The 25,130-nt window shown below is 40.9% G+C and overlaps 1 protein-coding gene across 4 annotated transcripts in view; it reads left to right on the top strand.

The window, feature by feature from the left end:
- The window catches only part of MAP7 (microtubule associated protein 7), a 102,400-nt gene that overhangs the window by 47,893 nt on the left and 29,377 nt on the right, over positions 1–25,130 (top strand). For all 4 annotated transcript variants that reach the window (XM_080999631.1, XM_080999630.1, XM_080999628.1 and 1 more), the window contains exons 2-3: positions 13,009–13,113; positions 15,183–15,260. In XM_080999631.1, the coding sequence (XP_080855757.1) occupies positions 13,009–13,113; positions 15,183–15,260 (183 nt within the window). The remainder of the gene's footprint in view (positions 1–13,008; positions 13,114–15,182; positions 15,261–25,130) is intronic.

Below are 25,130 nucleotides of genomic sequence, written 5' to 3'. Positions count from 1 at the left end.
CTTCCTGCACTCGTCACCTTCAACTAACATCTAGCAAGAGCAGGGCCACCACTGCCACTGCCTACTCCTTTCCAGCCCCCTTTTTGCCTCCCACCATGCTGGGGCTACCACCTCCAGTCACCTCAAGTGGGAGGAAGATCCCCACCATTTTCTTTAATGCCTTAGGCAGCAAAATGTCTTGGGCCTGCCATGGTCCAACATCTGGAAAGCACTACTTTGACCACCCCTGAAAACACAAAAAGAGCTGCCTAGCTTGGTATGATTGCCACCATGTTTCAAATAGCTCTATCAAAATAAACATATTCCTTAATAAAAAGTGTTTGGGACAAAAATTTCATGCCAAGATAAATCTTTGTTTATATACACTTTGTTTATATACACTAAAATACCTTGATGAAGCTCATTGCAAACCTGTCTTTGGGTTTGTAGAGGGGAAGAAGCCTCCTAGACATCACAGCAATTTCTCTCATCTCCCAGGTTACTAAGAGGAGCCATGATGCTTTAGAAACAGTTTAATTTTTATAGCGTAGGCATGCAATTGTAGCTCTTTGGCAGTTTTTAAAAAGATGGGCAAATACATCAGATACCCCAATTCCCACAACAAACAGCCAACCTTTATTTTGAAAATTAGGCTCATCTTAGTAAGAATGTGTTTGTCTAACGGAAACGTTTTCACACATAGTTCCCAAATTAGAGAGACTCTTGACTTTCCGGTAGTATTTTGTGCAACTGAAGCAAAAGGTATATTTGAGAGATTTAATCTTAAGTCTTTACAAGAGCCCATGCACTCCAAGTTAGTATGCACTATAGTGTTGTTTTTCTTTGGGGAAGGGTCATAACTCGGTGGTAAAGCATTTGTTTTATGTGCAGGAGGTCCTAGATTCAACCCCAGCATCTCGAGGTAGGTCTGAGACCCATCTGAAACCCAGGAGATCCACTGCCAGTCAGTATAGACAATACTGAACTATGTGGACTGCTGCCCTGACACTCTGTTATGTTCCTATGGTTAAAGTTATGGTTGGCTGGTAGTAGCTGCATTTAGCTCATTCTCTATGTGATGTTGTGCCCTGAATAGGAGTCTGTTTTCTGACAGAGAAGAAAATCACTTGAGACCGGTCAAGTAACGATATGTGTTTCCATTCTCTATCTATGTAACTGATTCAACGTGGCTTTCTCTCTCCTGCGTCTTTTGTGCTGTAGCATTTCTGCCATCTCCTGCCACGTTCAATGCTCATCTAAAGCATCTTAAGGGGCACAGCTCCTCTTAACTTTTGCAAAGAACTAGAGCAGTATCACACACACGGAGCTCATCACAGACTATGGGCAGTTACAGCCTCAGTTTTAGTTCAGCCTTTGGTACGAAGCAGAGTTCAGCCCGGCCAAAAAACCACATGTTGTCTGCAGAACATCATTTCTAATTAAAGGAGAGACTGGTTGACATGTTCTTCTATCTTGTGCTGTCTGTACTTAATGATTTCAGATCAAAAATTGTTCTGGTAATGAAGATTCTGATTCCGATTCTAAATTCCAGTCTTTCTCTCTATTTCTCTCTTTAAATACATGTTTAAATATTAAACATGTATTGTCAGCATAGCAATATTGTCAGCATAGCATATAAATTCGCTTCATCACAGTATTTATCATTCCAGTACATAATGAAAATAATTTTTCAATTTGTCATCCTTTAATACTACAATCTTAGGATTATCTACTCAAAAGTAAACCTCATTTCTTTCAATGGGACTTGCATCCAGGTAAATGTGTATAGATTGCAGCCAAAGTATTGTGACAATTTACTCTATAATCCTGTAGTTGGTTACCTTAGAGTAAGTCCTGTTGAACTCAGTGGGACTTACTGAGTAAACATGAATGGACTAAACATGCTTTGTTTTTCCCCTCTTTTCACAGAGATGAACAAAATTTATCTAGGCAAATTATATGCCGCCTCACATTTCAAATAAAATCTCTAAGCAGTATTCAGCATCCTGAAAATATCACAAATGAAATTCATATAGAAAAAAATACAGTAAAATGAATTTCATTTCAGAGCAGCACAGATAATTATTAGATAAGGGATCCTCTTAAAGATCCATATAAACTGAAATGACTAATAACAATAGTACAATTTAGACATTACTGCTGTTGTCCAATGTGCACATCCTCTGGGGCCACAGAGGCTTTCCCTCATGCCTAAAGGAAGACCCCTCCCACTCCTAAAATTAAATTTGAAAGATACTTTCTAGTGTACCAAACAGAAGGTTATTTCGAGCCTAATCACAGTGCAGGTTGGTGTTGCGGGGAGCTATCTGCGCACGGAAAGGTTAACTATCCCCTCCGAAGCTGTGAAACCCCCTCCCCTTGCTGAAAAAGTCCCACCACCACAATTAGGCTTCAAAGAAGTTTTCTATTGTAGGCAATGGAAGGCTTTTTCAAGCTGAATTGAGGAAAGGGTAATTTTGGGGATCATAATTGTTGCAGTGCCTTAAGAGTGCCCACAACTGTTTCTCTGGTTTATAGGTGTGCCCATATCCCTCCCCAAAGTTGGCAGTCCCTTGTGTGTGCTATGCTGAGCTCGATGGTCTGACTCAACCATAAAGCAGCTTCCTCAGTTCCTTCCTAGACTTGATTTAAACAGAGGCAGGAAAATTTCCCAACAGTAATACTTAGGTGAAGCTTACCAGAACAAATATTATCGAGGAAGCATTAGATCTGATAGCAGAAGGGGAAGAACAGTCAGCGGTAATATTATCAACCTACTGTCTAGAGAGTCCAAATTGGCGGATCTTGAACAGTAGCCATCTCTATAGTCCTGCTGACTCTACTTCTTTTGATAGATGTTAATTTTATATACATTAATCTGCAGCACAGTATATCAAATTGTTGGACACATAGCTTTTAAAAAAGGAAAGCTGTGTAAGATGAGCTGTTTTCCAGAAAGGCAGAATGCAGCTTTCATTTCTTAAAAGCTTTTAGAGTGCAGTATTGTTAAAAGCAGTATGGACAAGTGAAGCAGTGATAAAGGAGCTATTTACTTGCCTTGGTTTTTTGGCTTTTTGTTGCAAGTTGCATACAAATGTGTTCAGTATTTTACATTTCACTCAGTCTCTCTCTCTCTCTCTCTCTCTCTTTCTTGTAATCCAATAACATCTGGATGACTACAAATTTCCCATCCCTGCTTTAGAAACTTGCAGAGCATATTCCTCCTCCTCTCTCAAATACCACAAGCGTGAAATAGTTCCCAGCTCAATTCCCATATTGGTTATAAGCCTCAGGCCCTGATTAATGCATTTATCAAGAACCAGAGCAGCAATACCATTGGCGAGGAAAGCCACCTGCTCTCTCCCTGCCATATTTGCATCACAGCCAGCAAGTTACCTTAATGGTCACACCACAATACTATGCTATTTCATTTCTTGGTGAATATATGAAGCAGAGCTGAGACAATAGTCGCTTGCTGAAATCTTTGCCTTAGTAAAGCCTAGCCAGAAAATGGTCTATCCACCCACCCTTTCTGCTGCAAAGGACTGTAACAGACTGCAGTTTCCATCTATGCTGCTTACCATGGTTTCTCGTTGGGCGCAATATACAAAATGGCTTCCAGAAGTTTAATACTTTAGATGGAGTTTTGTTCTCTAAATCTATTTCACCCATTCTTTGCCTCAGTACCCAAACATGTGATTTGTTTTTTCCCTTGTGGCGTTGGTGCACCTCCTTCCTTTATCCAAGGATTATAATAATTGCCTATTAGCAATCCAGTAGATTGTTGCTAAAATTACTGAACTAATGTGTGTGAGACTTCAAATAATATGCTGCATGTAAGTTGATTATTTTTGTGGTTGGAGCCAGGCTTTTTCCTCTGTGATGGAAGAATTCCATTTTTTCTCTCCATAGAAAGTGCTGTGATCCTGCAAAGGTTTTACGTGGGAGGAGGGAGGGAGAGCAGTTTTCACAAATTCTGCTTCTCTCAGCACCACCTTCCAGGCTGTTCCAGGCAGTTTGCCAGCCCTCCAGTAGTTTTTCAGAAGGCACAGGACAGGAGACTGCACAGGAGAAGAGGAATGGATGAAACTCACCTCCTAACCCTTTCCTCTTGCACAGATACAACTTTGCTAGACACAAGTCTGTATCCAGTCAATTATTATTTTCAGGTTAACAAGAATTAAATTCATCCCGTACATTCTGAGTACTGGTTTAAATTGATATGTGCCCCAAAACATATACAACTGTAAGCAAATACCATTGGTTTTTTAAAATATGGCATTTATTTGCCCATGGATCTGTGTAGGATTGAGACCCAATGGCTTAGAGTAAAAAGATGTAGATCAAAATGTTTCATCTTAATGTACTGCAGTGTGGCAATCAGGAAAATGTGGTGTGGAAGCCGTGATCTTCATTATTATGGGAAGTGTTTAGCTAGAGCAGTATTTGATACTGACTGTGTGTGTGTGTGTGTGTGTGTGCGCGCGCACGTGTGAGAGAGAGCGTGTGCGCGCGCGAGAGAGAGTGCGCAATATTAATGCAATAGACCTGAAGGGACAGGAGATGCCATTCATTAATTTTATACCATCTCTTATAGACGTAAAACAATTAAATTATGATTTTAAAGCCCTTATTTTTCTGTGCCTCTCATTCCTCCAATACAGGGATGGATTTCAGCTTAATTCATTATACTGATGTACTGTTTTCTGTTGTATTAAGGTCTGCTTTTAATATGGCTTTGTTTATTTTTGATGCAATTGTATTGCTTCTGAATTGTTTTGTGTCTCTTTGATTCTTAAAACAGAAAAGCAGATGTTTTTAATGTGTCTTCACAGTCCTTCTATCATAACAGAATATGAACTCCTTTTGGAGTATAAATGATACTTTTTTTAAAAAAAGAGAAGGGTGTATCTTTCAAACGTTAAGGGAAACAATTCATTTTAATGTAGTGCATATGGTGAGATTTCTTGCTACTATCTTGTGTCTTTGCTTTGAGTTGATCTCAAAAAATACCCGGGACACAGATTTTTCTGTTTTATATTCTACTTGGCTCTAACCTGCTGCTACCGCCACTGAATAATGTTCATTTGAGACTTGTTGCTGCAAATATCTGCGTCTGGTGCCAGATTTTAATATGCTGTGACACTCACATCATCATGTTGATATAGCAGATGAATTACCTTGTCACTCCCTGTACCAGGATTGACTAAATCAGGACATTGCTGAAATATTTTGTTAGATTGTCATAACATGAATTAAGCCAGGTGAAACATAAGATGACACAGCTGTATGCAGGGAGGAGAAGTTTGTTATGAATGAAGGTATTTTGCAATTGCTCAGGTCTTCTGCCTCAAATGCATTTTTTACTTACTGTTCCTTAGGATTGTAGCTGCTTACACTGTATATAAATTAAACATTGTGTTTCAAATAATGTTGTTTTCTTAGCTGCAGTACCCAAAGGCAAACTCATAAAACAGTTCATTTCAAAACCAAGGTTGCTTTAATAAAAGCAGCATGATTTCTATAAATTAAAGCAGCCTGAAAACAATTCCTTACCATGTCCTTGCAAGTAGATGTGGGTTCTGTGCTGTTTTAACCTATCCTTGAACTAGAAAGCATTGTGAGGATATTAAAAACATGAAGGCCAGTGGTGGAACAACATGAAGCTTCATTTTTATATAATTACTGTTATAGATGTAGATGAAACAGATATATATAAGGAGGGTCAGAATTAGAACTCCAATGATCAGGGTTTATTTTTTATGATAAAAGTATGCAGATTTGATAAAAAGAAACTGAAGTGTTTTTAGCAGAATTTAAAAATTAAATACAATTTCTTAAAAATGGCAGTGCTTTTTGCTTTTGCATGTCACTAGTACTACAAGTGCATGAAATTGCCAGTGTCCTGGGTTGTATTCAGTTGTGACCATGAACCTCCATACAAGACGGATACCTGATTTTCACTTGTGCTCTTGTAGCCTCTGGAAATATCCTGGGAGACATTTCAGAATAGCATAAAGTATGACACAGAGGTAGTATGTAGACGGGGCTGGCAAAAATTGGATTCCTTGCCTTGTACAAGCAGAAAACTGTTCCACTGACTAAAGCAAAGGCAGCCTTGGATCTCAGCCTTGGATCTTGTATTTGCATTACCGGGAACAGACATTATGTAGCACCTGTAATTGTGCCAATTCTGCTGACTGAAGTGGTTGGGTGGTCACATACAGGGACAAGGTGATTTCGTAGGTTTTTATGTGCTTCAGGGCTTGTTCTAAAATGCAACTCTTATTTTTTAGATGAGTTTGGTTCACACATCTGGCATGTTTATTCATTGTTTTGCATTTAAAAATTGTATATGTGCCTTCATTTTACCAGTGCTTCTGAAGAACAGTCTAATTAGGCATTTCTTACCCTTTTTTGAACTTGGGCCCATCTTCTATACTTGCATCATCTTCTAGCTCCTGCCCCCCTGCTCTGTGATGTGGGCAGCCATTTATTCAGTCTCTTCTATGAGATTTCAGGGCTTTCTAAATTTTTCTTGGGGCAGGAGGCATGTCACAAGGAACGTTGGTCATAAAATTTAGGATTGGATGAGTGCAAGCTGGCAGGTGAAGGAGCAGCTAACAAAACTTTCATTGCAGAATTGAATATTGGCTGGCGTTAAAACTGCTTAGGGAAGCTAGAAAAGATGCTTTTCAGCCCAGGAGGGCAACTTCAGTTTGACAATGACACAGCCTTCATTCATGACTGAAGCATAATGCTGCAACAATAAAAATTCACTGTAATTTTCCTTGATTCCAGAGGAGAAAAACCAAACAAGCGTAATAACTGAGATGGAGTTGTACCGTCTTAAGAATCAGGTTTAGTTTACAGACGTTTTTAGATCCAGTGTTGCTGATGGATGCCCTAGTGTTTTCGATAACTTATAGTGACTTTCATCAATGTCAGTTCAGTTGCTATGACAGCTGCATTGCTTTTTGGAGAGTACTTTAATCTGTGTTGTAACATGCATTCTAGTGAATGGCAAGAAGTGTTTGCATGTGGTCTTGCCTTTTGAAAGGGCCCAGAAACTACAACTGGTTCAGAGTCCATGGGACAGATTGTTAATTGCTACTGTCTTCTTTAACTGAATGTTAAAAGACATTCAGTGGGCTCCCAGTTACCGTATTTTTTGCTCTATAAGACTCACTTTTTCCCTCCTAAAAAGTAAGGGTAAATGTGTGTGCGTCTTATTAAGCGCATGCAGGCTGCACAGCTATCCCAGAAGCCAGAACAGCAAGAGGGATTGCTGCTTTCACTGCGCAGCGATCCCTCTTGATGTTCTGGCTTCTGAGATACAGAATATTTTTTTTCTTGTTTTCCTCCTCCAAAAACTATGTGCGTCTTGTGGTCTGGTGCGTCTTATAGAGCGAAAAATACGGTAATTTCCAGTCCAGTTCAAAGTGCTGATATTTACATTTGAAGCCCTAAATGTCCTACCTGCTAAAGAAAATCAAATTCTGAGATCACCCCCCACTGAGCTCAGGCAGATGGCTCTTCTTTCCTCTCCTTTGAACTGCTCCTATGGAACTCTCTCCCTAGGTGTACTTGCTGTGACTTAGGATAGGATAGAATCTGAAGACAGAGTCATCATGACTGCCTACATAGTCATCTGTGTTGCACAGCCTAAGTCACACACACGTATGCAGAACGCTTGCGAAGAGGAATCAGGTTGCTTATGCACTAGCTTCCCCTTTGATATTGCCAGCCTTGTTACTCACTTTTTTGTGGAGAACCCAGACTGTGTCATTGATAAATCATTACATCCCCGTGTTGTGTTTTCTGTCTTAATTGTCCTCCCATCTTTTTACGGACCTGTTGATTTGTGTCATTAAAAAAAAAAAAAAGTTAAAATGCAATTTTAGTCCAAGCCTGTCAAATGTTGAAAGACAAACATCTTTCAGGGCTATTAATTAAAAGTTTCTTCCTTGCTGGCTCTGCCCTTTCTTCCCCATCCTGTTGACTGTGGCTCAGGGAGCATTAATGAATATCCTGTATATCACTCCTCAGATAACCTATTTTAGGATTGTGCTATAGTGTTATTTGCCCCGGTTATCAGTTTCTCCTCCGAAGTGGTGTCTGTACTTTCCATTCCCTTTTTCTTTTCATTTTTATATAGTGAAACAGATGTATTATCCTAAATCAAAATTTAAACAAAAAACAGTGGGGAAATTCCCTTAGCCACATCCAGCGGGAATTGATAAAATAGGCTGGAAACTATAAGCAAAAAGCTTTTTAAGTAACATGGGGGGGGGGGTTGGCTGAACAAAATGTGCTTCTGAGTAAACATTACTAGAAGAATCTTAGCTGCAGAGAAAGACTGTGGAAATATTGGGGCTGTAGAAGCTCTGTGCTTGAATTCTACATTTAGATGATTGAAGAAAGGTCTCAGAGGTGCTTAAGGGGATTGAGTGTGGAACCAATCATTTTATTTGTTCTGAATGGATTCCTTGGAAGAATTGTTTCCCAGTTCACAACTGTGGCTTGTATTGTGGTATGGTCTTATTGTCAGAAGTTGGTTGCCAGTTGAGGTGGAGAGCACCAGCTTCTCAACAGGTGGATCACTGTTGGTTACTGGGAAGGAGAGGAGAGTGGCAAGGCAGTGGGGAGTTTTACCAGTGCATTTGCCCCATGCTGATCTCCCTGCCACCTCACCCTCGCATCATTCCAGGCAAGCAATAGTGACCCACCTGCTGGGAAGCTGGGATGGTGGGTCCACCCCACCCAGTGAGCCACTTCTGGTTTGTTTTTGAATATTTGACACATTCTTTACCAGCTCTTTAAAGGTAAAGGTAAAGGGACCCCTGACCATTAGATCCAGTTGTGGCCAACTCTGGGGTTGTGGCGCTCAGCTTGCTTTATTGGCGGAGGGAGCCGGCGTACAGCTTCCGGGTCATGTGGCCAGCATGACTAAGCCGCTTCTGGCGAACCAGAGCAGCGCACGGAAACGCTGTTTACCTTACCACTGGAGCGGAACCTATTTATCTACTTGCACTTTGACGTGCATTCGAACTGCTAGGTTGGCAGGAGCAGGGACTGAGCAACGGGAGCTCACTCCATCGTGGGGATTCGAACCACCGACCTTCTGATTGGCAAGTCCTAGGCTCTGTGGTTTAACCCACAGCGCCACCCTTACCAGCTCTTTAAGGCCATATAAACTGAATGAAGCAGGATCTGCGTGAGCATCTTACACCCACACAGCTTCTTCTTCTTCTTCTTCTTCTTCTTCTTCTTCTTCTTTTTTTTTTTTTTTTTGGTCCATCTTCTTTCACTCCTTTGCTCAAGTGGGGAAATAAACCAGGAAGCAGCAGTTAATCGTAGCTTCCCAAACTACATGATGTAGTTAATGGCTTCCTAACAAGACACCATTCAAAAGCTAATTTTAAACAATGACTGTGTGATTGTGAACAATATGGTGTTGTCTGCATGTCACGATAAACCATAGTTTACTATGAACATGGAGATTGCTTTTGCTTTGCTCCTACACTCGCACTAGAGGGAGCGACAAACCACAAGCCTGGCTTAGTGTTACACCGAAAGCAGAATTTGTCGTTTGTTTCACTCAGAGCTTGACTTTAAATTATAGTTTGCATGAACAATCCACAATCCCAGGTTTGGATGCAACTCTAAGCCAAGTGTTGTGGTTTCTTGTTACTACTAAGAGAGGAGTAAAGTGGGAGCCATTAACTATGGTTTACTGTGATGTGTAAAGACAGCCTGTGTATTTATTTTTGAATTTTTTGACAGTGTTTGCTGACACAATATATGTTCCAGAAGTGCAGCCATGCTCATTTTTTATAGCAAAATCAACAAGAAGTTCTTTGGCAATTTTAAAGATTGAAGTATTTATTGTGGTACAATTCTTAATAACCTAGAGACTGCTGAGTGAGATGTATGAGGTTATATAGAATATATTTATATGGTTGTATAGAATATATTTATATGGTAATAATTGAACTAATTTTAGATGAGTTTTCAGGTCAATAACCATTGATGATACCATGCTGTGAGCAATAGTCTTGCCTTTCCCGATTTCATTAAACTATGTGTGTCTGTCTGGACTACCTTCTTCTGTGTTGATATAAGCAAAGTCCTTCATCATATGTAGCAGCAATATGAACTATTTCCTTAATATTCCCTTAATATTGCTGGCTTTGTCTCCGGAGCAGTGTCATTAAAATTTCATGCATGGAGTATTGGAAATAAACTATTTGGTGTATTCAGTGAGTATAGAATGTCATAAGAATACTTAGTGAAACTCATGCCTAGAGCTTATTTCTAACTTATTTAATAAAATATTGCTGAAATTTTGTTCTTTGCATACTGTATGAGGCCTATGGTGTTTCATTTTACTACAGATTTACATTTCTGTGACTTAAATCAAGGCTTTGAAACCAACAGGATGTCTCCTGGTTACATAACAAAATGCCTGATTTTATGGAAGAGCACAGGGATTCATGTGCCTAGAAAATTTGATGCAAAGAATCTCTACCCCAGGAATTATATAGCTGTAAATGATCAGAAGATGATTTATTCTGAATCTTTGCGCATGCAAATGGGTCTTTCGTAACAGACCACTAAAACTATTTACTTCTTTACTTTTAAAGCACATAGACACGAAACACAGTACAATAATTCCAATAGTTAAAGCTCTGTTACTAGTTTACAGCCTTAAACTTATTATTTAGGTTGGTTTAAAACACAGGAAAAGAAGGGATGAAACCATATAATAGAAAGTACAAATAATCTAGAATAGCTCATCTGGCCTCTTTTTCTCCCCATTCGGTTTGCATCTGTTGCTCAGGATCCTGTGTGTGCAGTATAACAATGGCTGCTGCATGTAAACCTGCTCACTGTCCTCCTCACTGCAGCATGGCCAGACTCAACTGGGTGTAGGACAAGATGATGTTCAGACTGGATACAAGGCGAGGTGGGCCACAGGGTTCTGGCTAGAGCTCTGGGAAACACAGAGCAAGCTAAAATTGAACCCTTCTCCAGCAGTAGCACCAGGTACAAAATAGCTGTTAGTGCCACCTGTGCTGCAGGATGCTGCTGTACTTAAAAGGACTCAACCTTTTCCTACAAAACTCCTATTGCAACAGAGAAAGGGAGGGTCAGGTCTTCTAGGGTCTTCTAGAGAGGATAGCAGTGGCACATTCTTGGGCTAGGAAGAGACCACCGCCTACCCCAGGTTCATCGGGTACCAGTTCCTCTGCATGCTCTTCCTTTCAGCCTCTTTCACCTGATGAGGAGTCTGACTCTCAGTTCATGACATATACTGTATGTGTTAAGATCATCTACAAAGACTCTTCCCTAGGTGCTCCTGTTGCCTGAAGACTGGTGGGTGGTGTCTCCTGACAGGACCTTCTCAGTTGTGGTTCCTAGTCAGGGGTGGGATGCTTGGGAGTTTCACATTTTTAAGCGCCACAGGAAGACCTTTATATCTTCCCAGAACTTTTTAAAATTCTAGTTTAGTTTGATTTAGTTTGATTGTGGCCTTGCTCATGTTCAAACATTATTTTTTTTAAAAAGGTATATTGTCATTGGTTAGTTGTTTTTTAACTGCCAAAGATAATACTGTTTCAAATAATAAATAAATAGAAGTTTGGCAGTGGCCATGAGATATTTGTTCCCATGGAATCTCATGTGACAAAGCGTCCATTTGCATTACCTTAAAAAGGGGGGGGGGGTGACTGCAAATGAAGCACCTACCAGAAGCAACAGGTGTGCTGGACTCAGTAACAGCTCCAGCGGAGGCAGTGGAGCTCACCTGCTGGACAGTTCCAGGGCTGTTAATCTAAAGCAGTGGTTCTGAATCTTGCTCACGTTCAGAGAACACTTTCCAAGTTGACTGGTCTGCTGAGGGACCTGATCCTATGCGGACAGAGCACATAGGCAAAGAACTCTTTCCTATGGCTGTGTATTGTCGGTGAAAATAGGGAGCTGCCTGAGTTAATTGATGGATAAAAATATATCGGCACAGGAAAAGGAATTAAGCAGATGGAAGTGTAAATCATTGCCCTGTTTGTAATAATAAATGTTTGTACTCATTGATTATTTTAAAAGTAGCTTATGTTTGTAAGAACATTTTCAGACTACATCAGGGAACCCTTTTCCCCCACATTGATTTGGCTGACTCTCTCTTGAAGTACTTGTTTTTGGACCACGTTCAAATACAGCAGCTTAGTCTCTGAATTTAACATTTGGTGCTTTCTGCCAATTTTAAGGAAGCGATTAACCTTTAACTTCCCACAAACAATAAAACCTTTTCAAATACTAGTGGATTTTAAAGTTTATTAAATCCCCATGAGGGGTTCATAGAAGAGAGCTTCTCTCTTTGGAAGATAGGGAGAGCTTTATACCAAGTCGTACCAATGGCCTTCTATCTCAGTATTGTCAACTCTGACTGGCAGTAGCTCTCCAGGGTTTCAGAGTGGGAGTCTTTCCCACTGAGCTATGGCTCTTCCCTCTTGAGATGCCTCCCTCTCTAGTATTGGACCATCTGGTGTGTACAGGTATCATTGTCTTAATTACTACCCATTTCTTATGGCAGTGGTTTGTATTTCATATGTAGTGGGGGCAATGATTGAACAGGGAGAATATGTAGGAAGAAAAGAGGTGGCAAGAGACAATAAAAAAGGACTGCATCTTTCATAATGGCAGCATGTACTTGGTTATCAGGTTGCGTGTATTCTGCACTAGAATTTAAAATAAAACTTGCTCATTTAACTCAGATTCTACAGCCTGCACAAATAGATGTAATTGCTCATTCTGCACAATCCACTCCACTTCTAATAGCCATGGAATGAGCAGAAGGCCCTGAATTCCTAGCCAATGGAAATCCCGTAGAACCCCTTCTCTGCAGAGTTGCACTGCGTAGTAAATTTTGCCTTGGCTTTTGCAAGGTTTGTGTGAATAGAACAAAGGTGGCTTGACTCAGTAGTAGTGGTCTGATTAACTGATATTTTTTTCTCCCTCTTTTTGTTTTAGTATCTGAAAACTCCAAAGTGGTGCAGGACAAAAAAGCTGCTCCATCCAGCCGCCCCACCTCTGCCGCTTTAGGACAGAATGCCAGTAGTGCTGGAGCCAAGCCAGGTATCAGTTTGTGAACTTTTCATTGCTTTCACCGGCCTGGAGATGTATTTTTAAAACCCCTTTTAACAATGTATTTCACCTCTTTCACAGATATTTTCAGTCACAGGTGTCACTGAACTTTTAATTACAGATGGCAACCATTTCATGGGGGGGGGGGGCGTTTCTGGCCCCGCACGCATTAGCAGAGCATGTATAAGTGTGCCCCCCCCCCGTTCTGCCTCCCGTTCTTCCCCCATTCTGCCCTTTTCCAGATCCAAAAGGACCTGCACGTTAGCAATCATGCATCAATTGGACGTGCCTAAAATGGTCGCCACCTGTATTTTCAGATATAGATAAGAAACATTGAAACAACATAGGCAAACTGATATTGTATTTGTACTATGCATTTACATAGAGCAAGACACAGTTCTTGCAAAGTCATGAAACCCAGGAAATTGATGTTCCCTTTAACGGCGTACTGTATGTACAGACAAACTATTCCTTTGCAAAGCTACAAGATACAGATTAGGGTCAGGCATACCCTGACCAACCTCTTTGTGAATGTGCTCAGAGGCCCTTGGCTCTCTGCACGTGTTCAGATGCCCTTGGCTCTCTCTTCCCATGCTGAATATTGTAAATGTATTTCATAAGCACCAGGTGAAATGAATTTCTGTGTATGCTCAGTCTCACACTCCAGTTTTCTTTTGCTTACTTTACAGGATTCAGAGAACAAATACACTCCTAGGCTTTACTGAATATATTGTCCTAGCTGCACGTTTCCTTTTTTTCTACCCTCTGGCAAGCACAGTGTTAAAGGAGTCAGGAAAGAGTTCTATTTTCTTGAATATACACATCACTTTAACAACTGTCTGTATGCCTTCTGTTCTGCAGCTCAGATTTGAAAGGCAGTTCATTATAAATTGTGAGAAATAAAGGACTCTCAAATCCTGTGAAATGTTTCATTCCCCTATTGCATATCTTAAATTTTATATATCGAGTGACAGGACGTAAGCTGGTCAGTTGTACCCATAACACAGTTGCTGGCACCTGGGCATTCTGCCAAGTAATTAACCTTTCATTCAGTACCCCTAAAACAAAAGTTATAAAGGCAAGATCTATGGCATGTGACAACAGAGGAAAATAAGTCTTCTTATTTAAATAATGCCACCATCTTTGAGGTCTGAGAAGTACTGTGTATGAAGAGTTAGCTTTTGTTCTTGAGATCACGATGGTGTACAACATATGCTTTCACATATTGTTTGCATGGAACAAAGCATGCATTTTCTGGTAAATGCTGCAGTGTATACAGACTGTTGGTATGTAATTTGAGCAGTTTTTTGGACCAGGGTTTTTAGCACTAAACAAATAAATAAATAAATAAATAAAAAATCCCTGAACATCTAACACCTGAGGTTGGATCTTGAGAAATGGCGGTGGAAGAAGGGGTGTGGAAGGTGACTTTCTGACTCCCTACACCACCAGTCACCCCCAAAGCCTTCAAACAACTTCACATGAAGGTCAGGAAACCCTATTGAATAGGTGGAGCTTCAAGATAGGGGAATAAAGATGGAGAAGATAACCCTGAAAACTGGACAGAAGCCCCTTCCATCTACCCCTTCCATCGCTGGTGTTTCTCTGGATCCAATCAATGGCCTGTTAAGTTCTTACTTAGGTAGAAATTCAGTGTCTCAGTAGTTTCACTTCACACTGAAGGGTGGAGCTCATATGAACGGTTGCTCGTCTATAAGAGAGAGAGAAAAATCATATGTGTGTGTGTGTATTCTATTTGAAAGGATTTTCATATGGGAACATCCAGTCCCACCTGCTTTCTGAAGTGCTGCAACACAGACAGAAGCTGACCACCTCTTTGGGAACCGGGCCTTAAGTGTTATTCTAAGAATTAATTGGATGCCATTCACAGTGGTTCTTTTTTTTTTTAAGACAGAGAGATCCCAAGCTCATAGCAATTAAATATGTGAAAGTGATGATATGTGAAAGGTCTTAAATGGTAACATTACAGTTGCTTGTTAATTAGTTTTAGAATGTTGCTTTTTCTAATATGACATCTCAAATCTTCTTCTATTTTACAGACCCTGCGCCAGTACTGAAAGTTGATGAAAGGCAGCGACTTGCTCGAGAACGGAGAGAAGAACGGGAAAAGCTGTTAGGTGAGTCATACTCAATGTACTCTTTCTAGCTGGTGATTCTCGTCAGTTATAACATGCTTGTCATTTGACATCTATATTATACATTAAACAGCATGAGTTACAAGACTATAATTAAATGTGTACTTTTAGCCATTAAAAATAATTCATGGAATTTAATGACTAGATCTCTGAGGTCTGGTCAACACGTGGTCCTAGCACATAAGTTGTCCATGTGCTGGAGCATAGACATGTCCTCCTCACATATGATCTTGTGTACAGAGAGGGATTTGTGTTCATACAAGAAAGTTCAGCATGTGGTGGAACAGAACATGCCAACCCAAGTCTTGTTGTCAGGCCTACATTGGATAAAGTAGTGTTACTTAGCACGAGAAGTACTTAATGTCATTAATCTGAAAAAGACTTTTGTGTGTCTTGGTTCTACTCACACAATAAGTGCAAACTGGCAGGAGCTACTGCAGGTTCTGGAACACTATTTTCAGTCTCCATCCATGACATTTCAAAATAACCAATGTCTTTGCCTGCAATAGGAAATACATTGGAGAGCCATGTGAGCCTTCCACCTGTAGAGGGCACAGCAGAAAAGGCTGTCTTGCTCAGGTCATGGGAAGACCTCTAAAGACTATCTAAGCGTACGGACTGGTTGCCGTACATTTTCTTATTGTTCACATTTGAAAAGGAAGCTTTGCACCTCCTGCAAGGGTATTTCTTCTCTGAAGTTCTAAGGTTGAACTCACAGTGTCCCACAAAAACATAAATGCTTCTTCCTTTATGGAAGACGCAGAGATCTACTGAAGGCTCCTGCTGGAGGAAAGGAGGGAAGATGGTTTTTACCAATTTTACTCCCTTCAAACACCCAATTCTATTTCCCATACTTTTCCAGAAGGTTTTTCTCTCCCTCCTCCTCCTTCCGGTGAGAGTGTCCTGTGAAAAGAGTTCTACTTACAGGAGCTCTGGATCAAAGTCATCTTGTTTCGTTTTGGGGTGGGTTTCATTTTTGACATGGTTTCATAGCAAACTAAAATATGATGTATGCAGAACCTTCTTATTGCAATGGTATTATAAAGATAGTCAACATGGTGAGCTTCAAATGTTTATAACTACAGTTCCCATTATTACTGATAATTGAGCAAGCTGATTGGGACTGTAATCCAACAACATCTGAAATGCAGCACTGGCTGCCCTTGTTCCATAAGAAGGATCCTGTTGGATCAGGGTGAAAGATCCCTCTAGTCCAGTGCTCTGATTTCCACAGTAGACAATCAGAGGCCTCGGGTAAGCAAAGCCTGCAAGCGGCACATGAAGGTAATAGCCCTTCTTCCTGTAACAGCTATTTGACAACTGGTGTCTGGTGGCATCTCACCTCTGAACCTGGAATTTCCATGTACAGTGGTACCTCGGGTTACATACGCTTCAGGTTACAGACTCCACTAACCCATAAATACTACCTTAGGTTAAGAACTTTGCTTCAGGATGAGAACAGAAATCGTGCAGCGGTGGCACAGCGGTGGCAGGAGGCCCCATTAGCTAAAGTGGTCTTCAGGTTAAGAACAGTTTCAGGTTAAGACAGACCTCCAGAACTAATTAAGTTCTTAACCAGAGGTACCACTGTAGCCGTTATGGCTAGTAGACTTATCCTCTGTGAACTTTTATACTCCCCTTATAAAGCCATCTAAGCTAGTGGGCATCACCATATCCTGTGGTAGCAAATTTCATAAATTAATGGTGCACATTGTGAAGACCTACTTCGACAGTTCGACAGTGGAATTTGCTGCCAAGGAGTGTGGTGGAGTCTCCTTCTTTGGAGGTCTTTAAGCAGAGGCTTGACAACCATATGTCAGGAGTGCTCTGATGGTGTTTCCTGCTTGGCAGGGGGTTGGACTCAATGGCCCTTGTGGTCTCTTCCAACTCTATGATTCTATGATTCTATGATTCCTTTGTCTTGTATCACCTGCCATTGGATGACCTCAAGTTCTGGTTTTATGAAAGGAGAGGGGGAAAAATTCTGTCTGTTTTCTCCATCTTGAAGTCTGTTCCCTTATATTGAAGCTCCCCATATAGAAGAGAGAGTAAATTGATATCTACTAATTGATATCTACTAAGTAGGGACGCGGGTGGCGCTGTGGGTTAAACCACAGAGCCTAGGACTTGCCGATCAGAAGGTCGGCGGTTCAAATCCCCACGACGGGGTGAGCTCCCGTTGCTCGGTCCTTGTTACTGCCAACCTAGCAGTTTGAAAGCACGTCAAAAGTGCAAGTAGATAAATAGGTACCACTCCGGCGGGAAGGTAAACGGCGTTTCTGTGCGCTGCTCTGGTTCTCCAGAAGTGGCTTAGTCATGCTGGCCACATGATCCGGAAGCTGTACGGCAGCTCCCTCGGCCAATAAAGCGAGATGAGCGCCGCAACCCCAGAGTCAGCCACGACTGGACCTAACAGTCAGGGGTCCCTTTACCTTTAATCAGCTAAGTTAGTTTCCACTAATTAATTTTTGAGAATTGTTGTTTTGTGAGTGTGCTACAAATCCTGGAGATTCCCAGTCATTTCACAGATCCACCATTTCTGAGATTCCTTGGCTAGGAACCATGAGGGTTAAGCAGGTTTGAACATATTTTAACTTTTTCTTCTGGATATACCCAGAGGCATCTGAACTGCCAACCATTCAAAGGAGGAGGAGAAAAGGTTGTTTTTCTTCTTATGTGAATGCAAAGCACAGTGGCTGCCACTCTTAATTTTGTGAAAAATGTCTTCCTCAGTATGATGTCTGTCAACTTGCCATATTTTAAAATAGATCATAATGGCACATTACAGTTGCCTGCAGCTGACCCTGCTGGTGGTGTTCCTTTTGCATTTCAGAAAGAAGAGTAGAATGCAAAGATAGTTATTTCACACTCTAATCAGACCCTGCACACTATTATATTTAGACCATAAAGCATAATTGCATTGGTTTGAGATTACAGATAAATAAGCAGTATAAAATTAACAGCAGATAAACAAATTATCTATCTATTTACCTGTCAAATCTGTAAATCATCAGCTCTCTCATGCATTTGGACATACATTTCTGCAAAACAGCTGTGTTTTTCATGTTTCTTCTCTTCCGTTTATGTTTGCTTATTTCTTAATAATTTTATTCCATGTACTATAGAACAGGAAGTTGTCTGGCACTAATCCAGGCTGTTCATCAGTCAGTCTGGTTCTCTTTGATCGGTTTGACCATATTGCCCAAACTCTCAGGATTCAATTGAACAGCATGGCTCAAACTTGAAGGGACAGTGCAAGGCACCAGAGGAAAGCAAAATAGGGACTTGAAGCATAAGTTCCATTTCCATTTTTTTTGGGGGGGGGAATACTATGTGAAGTGTCCCTCATATTTTACACCCAGTGAGTCTAGTCACATGCCTTGGACACCTTCAGACTTGAATCCTGCAGTGTGGTCTGTGTGTGGCTGCCGTGGAAGAGTTTTTAGAAACTGCAGCTGGTGCAAAATGCTTTCTGGTGTCTGTTTCTTGGACCATGTTACACTGGCCTGATACCAGTTGTGCTGGCTTCAGATTCATTTCAGGGCCCTATTCAAGGTGCTGGTTATTACTTAGAAAACTCTTAAATGGCATGGGGCCAGAATAGCTGGAAGATTCCCTCCTTCCATATGAATCTAGCTGTGGTTTACTATTTTTTTCTGAGGGTCCTGATTTATGCTGAGAAGGTGCTTGTAGCATCCAGCTTCTCAGTTAAGTAGCTTTCCACAGCCCAGGGCTCCCCTGTTGTTTTGAACTCCAACTCTCATAAATCCCACCATGCACAGGAAATGAACAGGGATTATGGGAATTGTAGGCGAACAACACCTGGAGGATGTTAGGTTGGGGAAGCCTGGGTTAATGCTTTATTTTTATTTTTATTTTATTTTATTTTTGGTTTAATGCTTTATAGTTGTTAAGATGACAAGTCATGTTCAAAGGTGCTTTCCTTTTTCCTGTTAGGAAAACGTAGCAAACTTCCTGCTCCCTTTGTGTAAACTGTTCTTAGAATAATACACACACACACACTCACTATTAGTCCCAAAGCACAACAAATACACAACATCTTGATACTGAAATGACAGCACCAGCATAAAACCAGCATTTAAAAAAAACAAAAACAGCTGCATAGTAGTATTTATTTAGATAACTTATACTCACCCTGCTTCCCTGAAAGGAGTTGAAACAGCAGATAATTGCTTTATGCAGTCTGGCATTCTAAAAATATTCAGTCTGCCTCAGCAAGCTGCAGGAGTTGTGGGATTTGTAACACTTCATTTAGAGTGTAAGTGCTGATGCCTTGTTCTGTCTATATAAATTTTGATGTAGATCAGTTTTTCACTCCAGTTGCAGATAGGCAGAAATGCAACTAATTCCCTTCCCTCCTCCTGAAATGATCCTCGTCACTAACCAATAGAAGGAACATTTCCTAGACAGGGTAGACAAACCCTTGAGGTCCTGTGGGCACATTTGTAAAGCAGGTGTTGTGGATATCACACACATACACACTGCAACCTATTCTGTTGGCTACAATAGAATGCCAGTCTTAATTTCAGAAGGGAGGGGGAACCTGTGGACACCAGGGAAGACCTCTGCGTGCACATGTGTGCCCTCGGGCACAACGTTGGTGACTGGTGTACCCTGTTCAGTTTCTTCTTCCACTTTCTAAAACTATTTCATTGGTCATCCAGGAGAAATGGTTATACAACAGAGTGAAACCTTAAAGTCTCTATGCTAGAGCTGCATGGTTCAGTAGATGTATGACTTTACTGCAGCAGTTTGTTATGGAACGATTTTCCAAAATACAGTGCAGTGGTACTTCAGGTTACATATGCTTCAGGTTACAGACTCCACTAACCCAGAAATATTACCTCGGGTTAAGAACTTTGCTTCAGGATGAGAACAGAAATCGTGCAGTGGTGGCGCAGCGGCAGCAGGAGGCCCCATTAGCTAAAGTGGTGCTTCAGGTTAAGAACAGTTTCAGGTTAAGAGCGGACCTCCAGAATGAATTAAGTACTTAACCCGAGGTACCACTGTATCTTTTTTGGAAGCTGCAGTGGATAGAGTATGACTTCCTCACACAATTAAGCAACAAGGAGACTGGCTCTTCCATCAGCATGGCCAAAACAGAACCATGGAGCTGGAGGTGGCATTGTAGGCCATCAAGCTTGAGGCAGAAAATGCAGAGCTAAAGCATCCCCAGGAGATGGTCATCTAGCCTCAGCTGCTATTGCTACTTACTTAGGAGGAGAGGAGTGAGGCTGTGGCCAGGTGAATGCAGTGCAAAGGCAGCAGCAAAGCCAATTTGGTTCTCCTGTTAGTGTATTTGCACCATACCAATCTCCCTACAACCTCACCCTTTATCTCCTGGTAAGCAATGGCAGTGCAAACAGCCTGGGGTCAGGTGAGAAGCAGCTCCGCACCATGCTGCCCACTACCATCCAGATGTTCAACTGGGGCAGCAGGGAACACTTTTTTTGCAGACGCAAAGAAATATTAGGTTTCTCCTTTTCAGCTATAAGACAGACTCATGTGAGTCCCAAGTGTTTGGAAATACAAGATTGGCAAAAAAGTGCATGCAAACACTTTCCAGCATGATACACCAATATTTTCCTGGCTTCTTTTTTCTGTGGAGAAATTGCTTAAGATAGGACAATGGAGCCTTCTAAATTAATTTTAAATAATTGCATTTATGGGCATTTGTAAATTCATTGATTGTTTAGAGGCAGTGTATGAAGGATGATTCTAGGGTTATGATGATTAAATTGTAATGATAAACTTTAATAATAATAAAAACTACAGGGTTTATTTAAAAGGCAATAAAAGATCAACAGCATTTTTTGCAACTTTCTCTGTTATGGCAATTGAATATTATGCCTATGAGAGTTATTGTTTATAAAATTATTTCCACTTGATTAAAGACTATATAATGAACACAAGACTGTATAATGAAAGTTAATACTGTTGATCAGATTAGGGGTTTTTTGTGTGCAAGCTGTCTTCTAGATAACTCTTCTTTCTGTCACATGCTGAAGTTGCCAAGTCCATTGTGGACCTTTTTGAGGAAGAAAAGAATGTTGCTGCTGAGATGTTGGAGGCAGCCTTGGCTTCACATCCTCTCTCTCTTCAGGATAATTTAAAGTCAGCAACCGTTATGTCTTGCAGATGGATGAGAAAGACTGTGTTTGGAGGGGGGAAATAGTTAACTATTAAGGAAAGCAGTTGATGCTTTATGTATCCCCAGCGGCTATGTCTAGATTTAGGCTATGTCTGCATTGCAGTTTTATTGCAGCTTCACTTTTATCAGCTTTGTTTTGAATTCCACAAAATGTATTTCTGTTTGCTTGAATATTCTTCTCAGTTTATCTCTGCATCAAGAAGCCATCCTGTCTGTGTCTGTGCATCTACAGACAATTCAAGATTCTTCATTCGTTTCTTTTTCACACTTAATTCCCCTCCCCCTAAATTCTCGTTAATGATGTGGGGGGGGGGGGTTGGCAGTGGGTCATGCTTACTTTTGAATAAGGCCTTTGTGATTTTTATATTGTTTCTCACTGTAGAGGTATCAGGGAAATGGAGCAATGATACAGGGCAAACCATAAACAGAGGAAGCGCAGAGTTCTTTTTATCTCCTGTTTTCCTTTTGCACAATTTCCATCCACATACATTTCAGAGCTAGGTTCTTGCCCTCACTATGCAGGCCATCTGCATGTTGCATATGTTGTAAGACAAGCCAAATGTAGACAAGCGCTGAATGATAGATGAGATTTGGAGAGGGGGTAGCATTATTAACTTATGGCTCAGTCAATATTTATTCCCTGAAGCAATATTGACTTACCACCCATGAGTTTCTATCACTTGAAACTTTTTTCATTTCAAAGAGCAGCATTTCTAACTTATTGTTAATAATTATAACAACTTACATAGAACATAATGTATATACATTTACATACAGTCATCTCTTTAAAGACCAACAGCACTAAGATACTTCTGTGAAGCTTTATTTTCTGGTATAACTAGATCTGGAAGAATATATATCAAACCCTTGAAAAATAGCATCCTTTTGATTTAGTTATTAAAGGTGGCATCCTTCATCAGGATGCCTGCAGTAAAGGGCAAGATGGCATCACCTTCCCACTCAATGTACAGAAGCTGACTGGACTGCCAGTTGAATCTTACTTCAACCCTGGCAGCGTTATCCAGCTCAGGAAATATTTATTTAAGTTGATGTGTTATTTTATTTTGTTTGCTTGCTTGCTTTGTATATGGTGTGGTATAACACCCTGCTGCTGCACCTTTGGGTTGTTAGTAACGGTAGCTATGCTACAATAGCTAACTAACAAACAGACACTGGTGACAATATAGCATTCTCCATCTTGTGTGAGACAACGGGCTTGTTGAAGGAGTCTTGGCTGTGCCATGTGGCATGCACTGCTCTGCCTCCCATCAGAGGGCTGCAGCTACTTCCTTTCCAGCAATTGCCCCTCTTTTTCCTAATGGTAGCATGCCCTCCAACATCCCAGTGATGAAAATGAAGACGGCAGTTCTGTCCACATGCCCCATATACGTGTGTGTGTGTGTGTGTGTGTGCACAGCCTCGGTCATGGCAGCCAAGTGGAAACTCCACCTTCAGGGGCAGTCTACCCACCACTCCTCTCCACCAGCACCAAGCACTGAGCACAAAGATTCTGAATCCCCACCTATCTCCCCCACCTGGTACTTGAACTCCATGGAGCCATTGCCTGGCATGCCCTGCTAGAAGCACTCCTTCTGGCTGGCAGCAGGAAGGTGAGCATCCTGCAGGGCTGGCAGTGGTGGGTAGGCCTTGATGAGGACCCTCTGGGTGCCCCCAAGAGCAGCAGCAGTAGCCTGAGTGCAAAGGCTGTCAAAGAGAAAAACAACTACCAAACTTTTAGAAGACATCTGAAGGCAGCCCTGTTTAGGGAAGCTTTTAATGTTTAATAGGTTATTGTATTTTAGTGTTCTGTTGGAAGCCGCCCAGAGTGGCTGGGGAAACCCAGCCAGATGGGCGGGCTATAAATAATAAATTATTATTATTATTATTATTATTATTATTATTATTATTATTAGGCTGTCATCACCACCATCATCATCTGGTTCCTTCCTGCCACCAGAAGGAGAGCAGAGCCCAGGCCTCCTCCTTGGAGAAGAAGTGGCTGCACTCTGCTGTGCTTGAACAGGATGCAAGTTACAGAGGGTGCGCAGAGCACAGCTCCAGTCTCCTGCTAAGATGGGACTGTGCACATTTCTCTCTTATTTAAAATGTGCCAGCTGACTTGCGTGGCACCCAAGAATGAGCGTCTTTGAGTTCCTCACTCTTGCAGGAGACCAAAAGACAGGACATTCCGGGATCCAGTCAGAATCCAGGATGGCTTTTGTAATTCCAGGATGTCCTGGTCAAAACAGGACAATTGCCGAGGGCTGGCCCTGTACAGTACAGAGCTGAATAATAATATCCACCTTCACTTCCCCCTGCTCCTGTCAGGTTAAGCTGGGTATTCAAGTGTAGTACAGTAGTAATGCTAATGTTTCTGTAAGTGGAAGAACAAGCTATTCTTGTTTTGCTGTCTGGATTATCAATTATTTGCATTTTGAAATGAACCGTAGCCCGAAAGGATGCCATTGGTATTTGCTTAGATAATCAAGACGTAAGCTAATTTATATAATATATCAGTGCTTGCAAGCTAGAATCTTACCTAATGCCATTGTGTTCTGCTTCAGTTCATTCATAAGAAGAGATTTTTAAATAGCTCCATTTCTCCAACTACCCAGCCGAGATACGCAGAGGAACATTCTTTGAGATTTCAAAGTGTAAATTAATTTCTTGGCATTCACAGTAGAATCCATAACTTGCCATCAATCTATAAGACAAAACTTATTACCTTGTTGGCAAGCCAGTGAGGGGTGGTGGAAGTTTAGATAAAAATTGTATCAATTGCTTTTTTTATTTTTAGCAACTAGAGTTTCAGGTCACCTTCTGCAAATGTCCCCTAATCAGAGCCAGTCTATCCTGTACGCTGTTATCTGTTCTCAGGAACTGCAGCAGGACTAGTTAAATATTGAGTAGACTGCATTTTATTTTATTTGTTTTGTGTTTCCTGTGCATTTTAATTTTGTTGTGAGCTGCCTGGAAATGGCAGGATATAAATTTTTGAATAAATTAAGAATATAGCATATATAATGGGTGTTATTCAAGTCCATGTTTGCACTAGTGCAAGAATCAGCACTAGCACAAGGGGGTTTCCCCCCTCCTGCTCCCCCTCACTGTCCCCAAATATGCTCTGGAGGATAGTGAGAAAATTCAGATTTAGAGGAATGCAAGGGGAGGGTGAAAGAAAGAGATGGTTTCATTGTACGAGGAGAAATTCTTGCTCCGATGAAACAATCTGCTTAGCACTTTGTTGAATACAACCTATTATTATAATGCACTATCATTCCTTTAGGGATAAACAAAAACTTACTCTAAAAAGTTGGTGGTTGTGTTGTTTTTTCCTTATTAGTGTGAAATGCTATTCAAATTTAATAAATTTTGCCTAAGCCTCTTTATAAAAAAAATATGTTACAGATCTTCCACCTTGTAAGTACGCTTAGAATCACATCCTTAATGCTCCTAAACATTTTAGGTTCAGAGTATCTCAGAAAATGCACCCTAATTTCCAGATCCCTTCTAGGGATGTTACATGAAGACTTCCCATAAGATACTCTCTCTCTCTCTCCCTCGTGTGTGTGTGTGTGTGTGTGTGTGTGTGTGAGAGAGAGAGAGAGAGAGAGAATATGAATGATACCCGAGAGCAAAACAGTTTTTTAAAAAAATGTCCTAAAGTCACATGCAAAATT

The sequence above is a fragment of the Podarcis pityusensis genome (assembly GCF_964106645.2).
Source record: "Podarcis pityusensis genome assembly, chromosome: 3".
In the NCBI taxonomy this organism is placed as follows: Eukaryota; Metazoa; Chordata; class Lepidosauria; order Squamata; family Lacertidae; genus Podarcis; species Podarcis pityusensis.
This window is presented reverse-complemented; position numbering and strand designations above follow the sequence as displayed.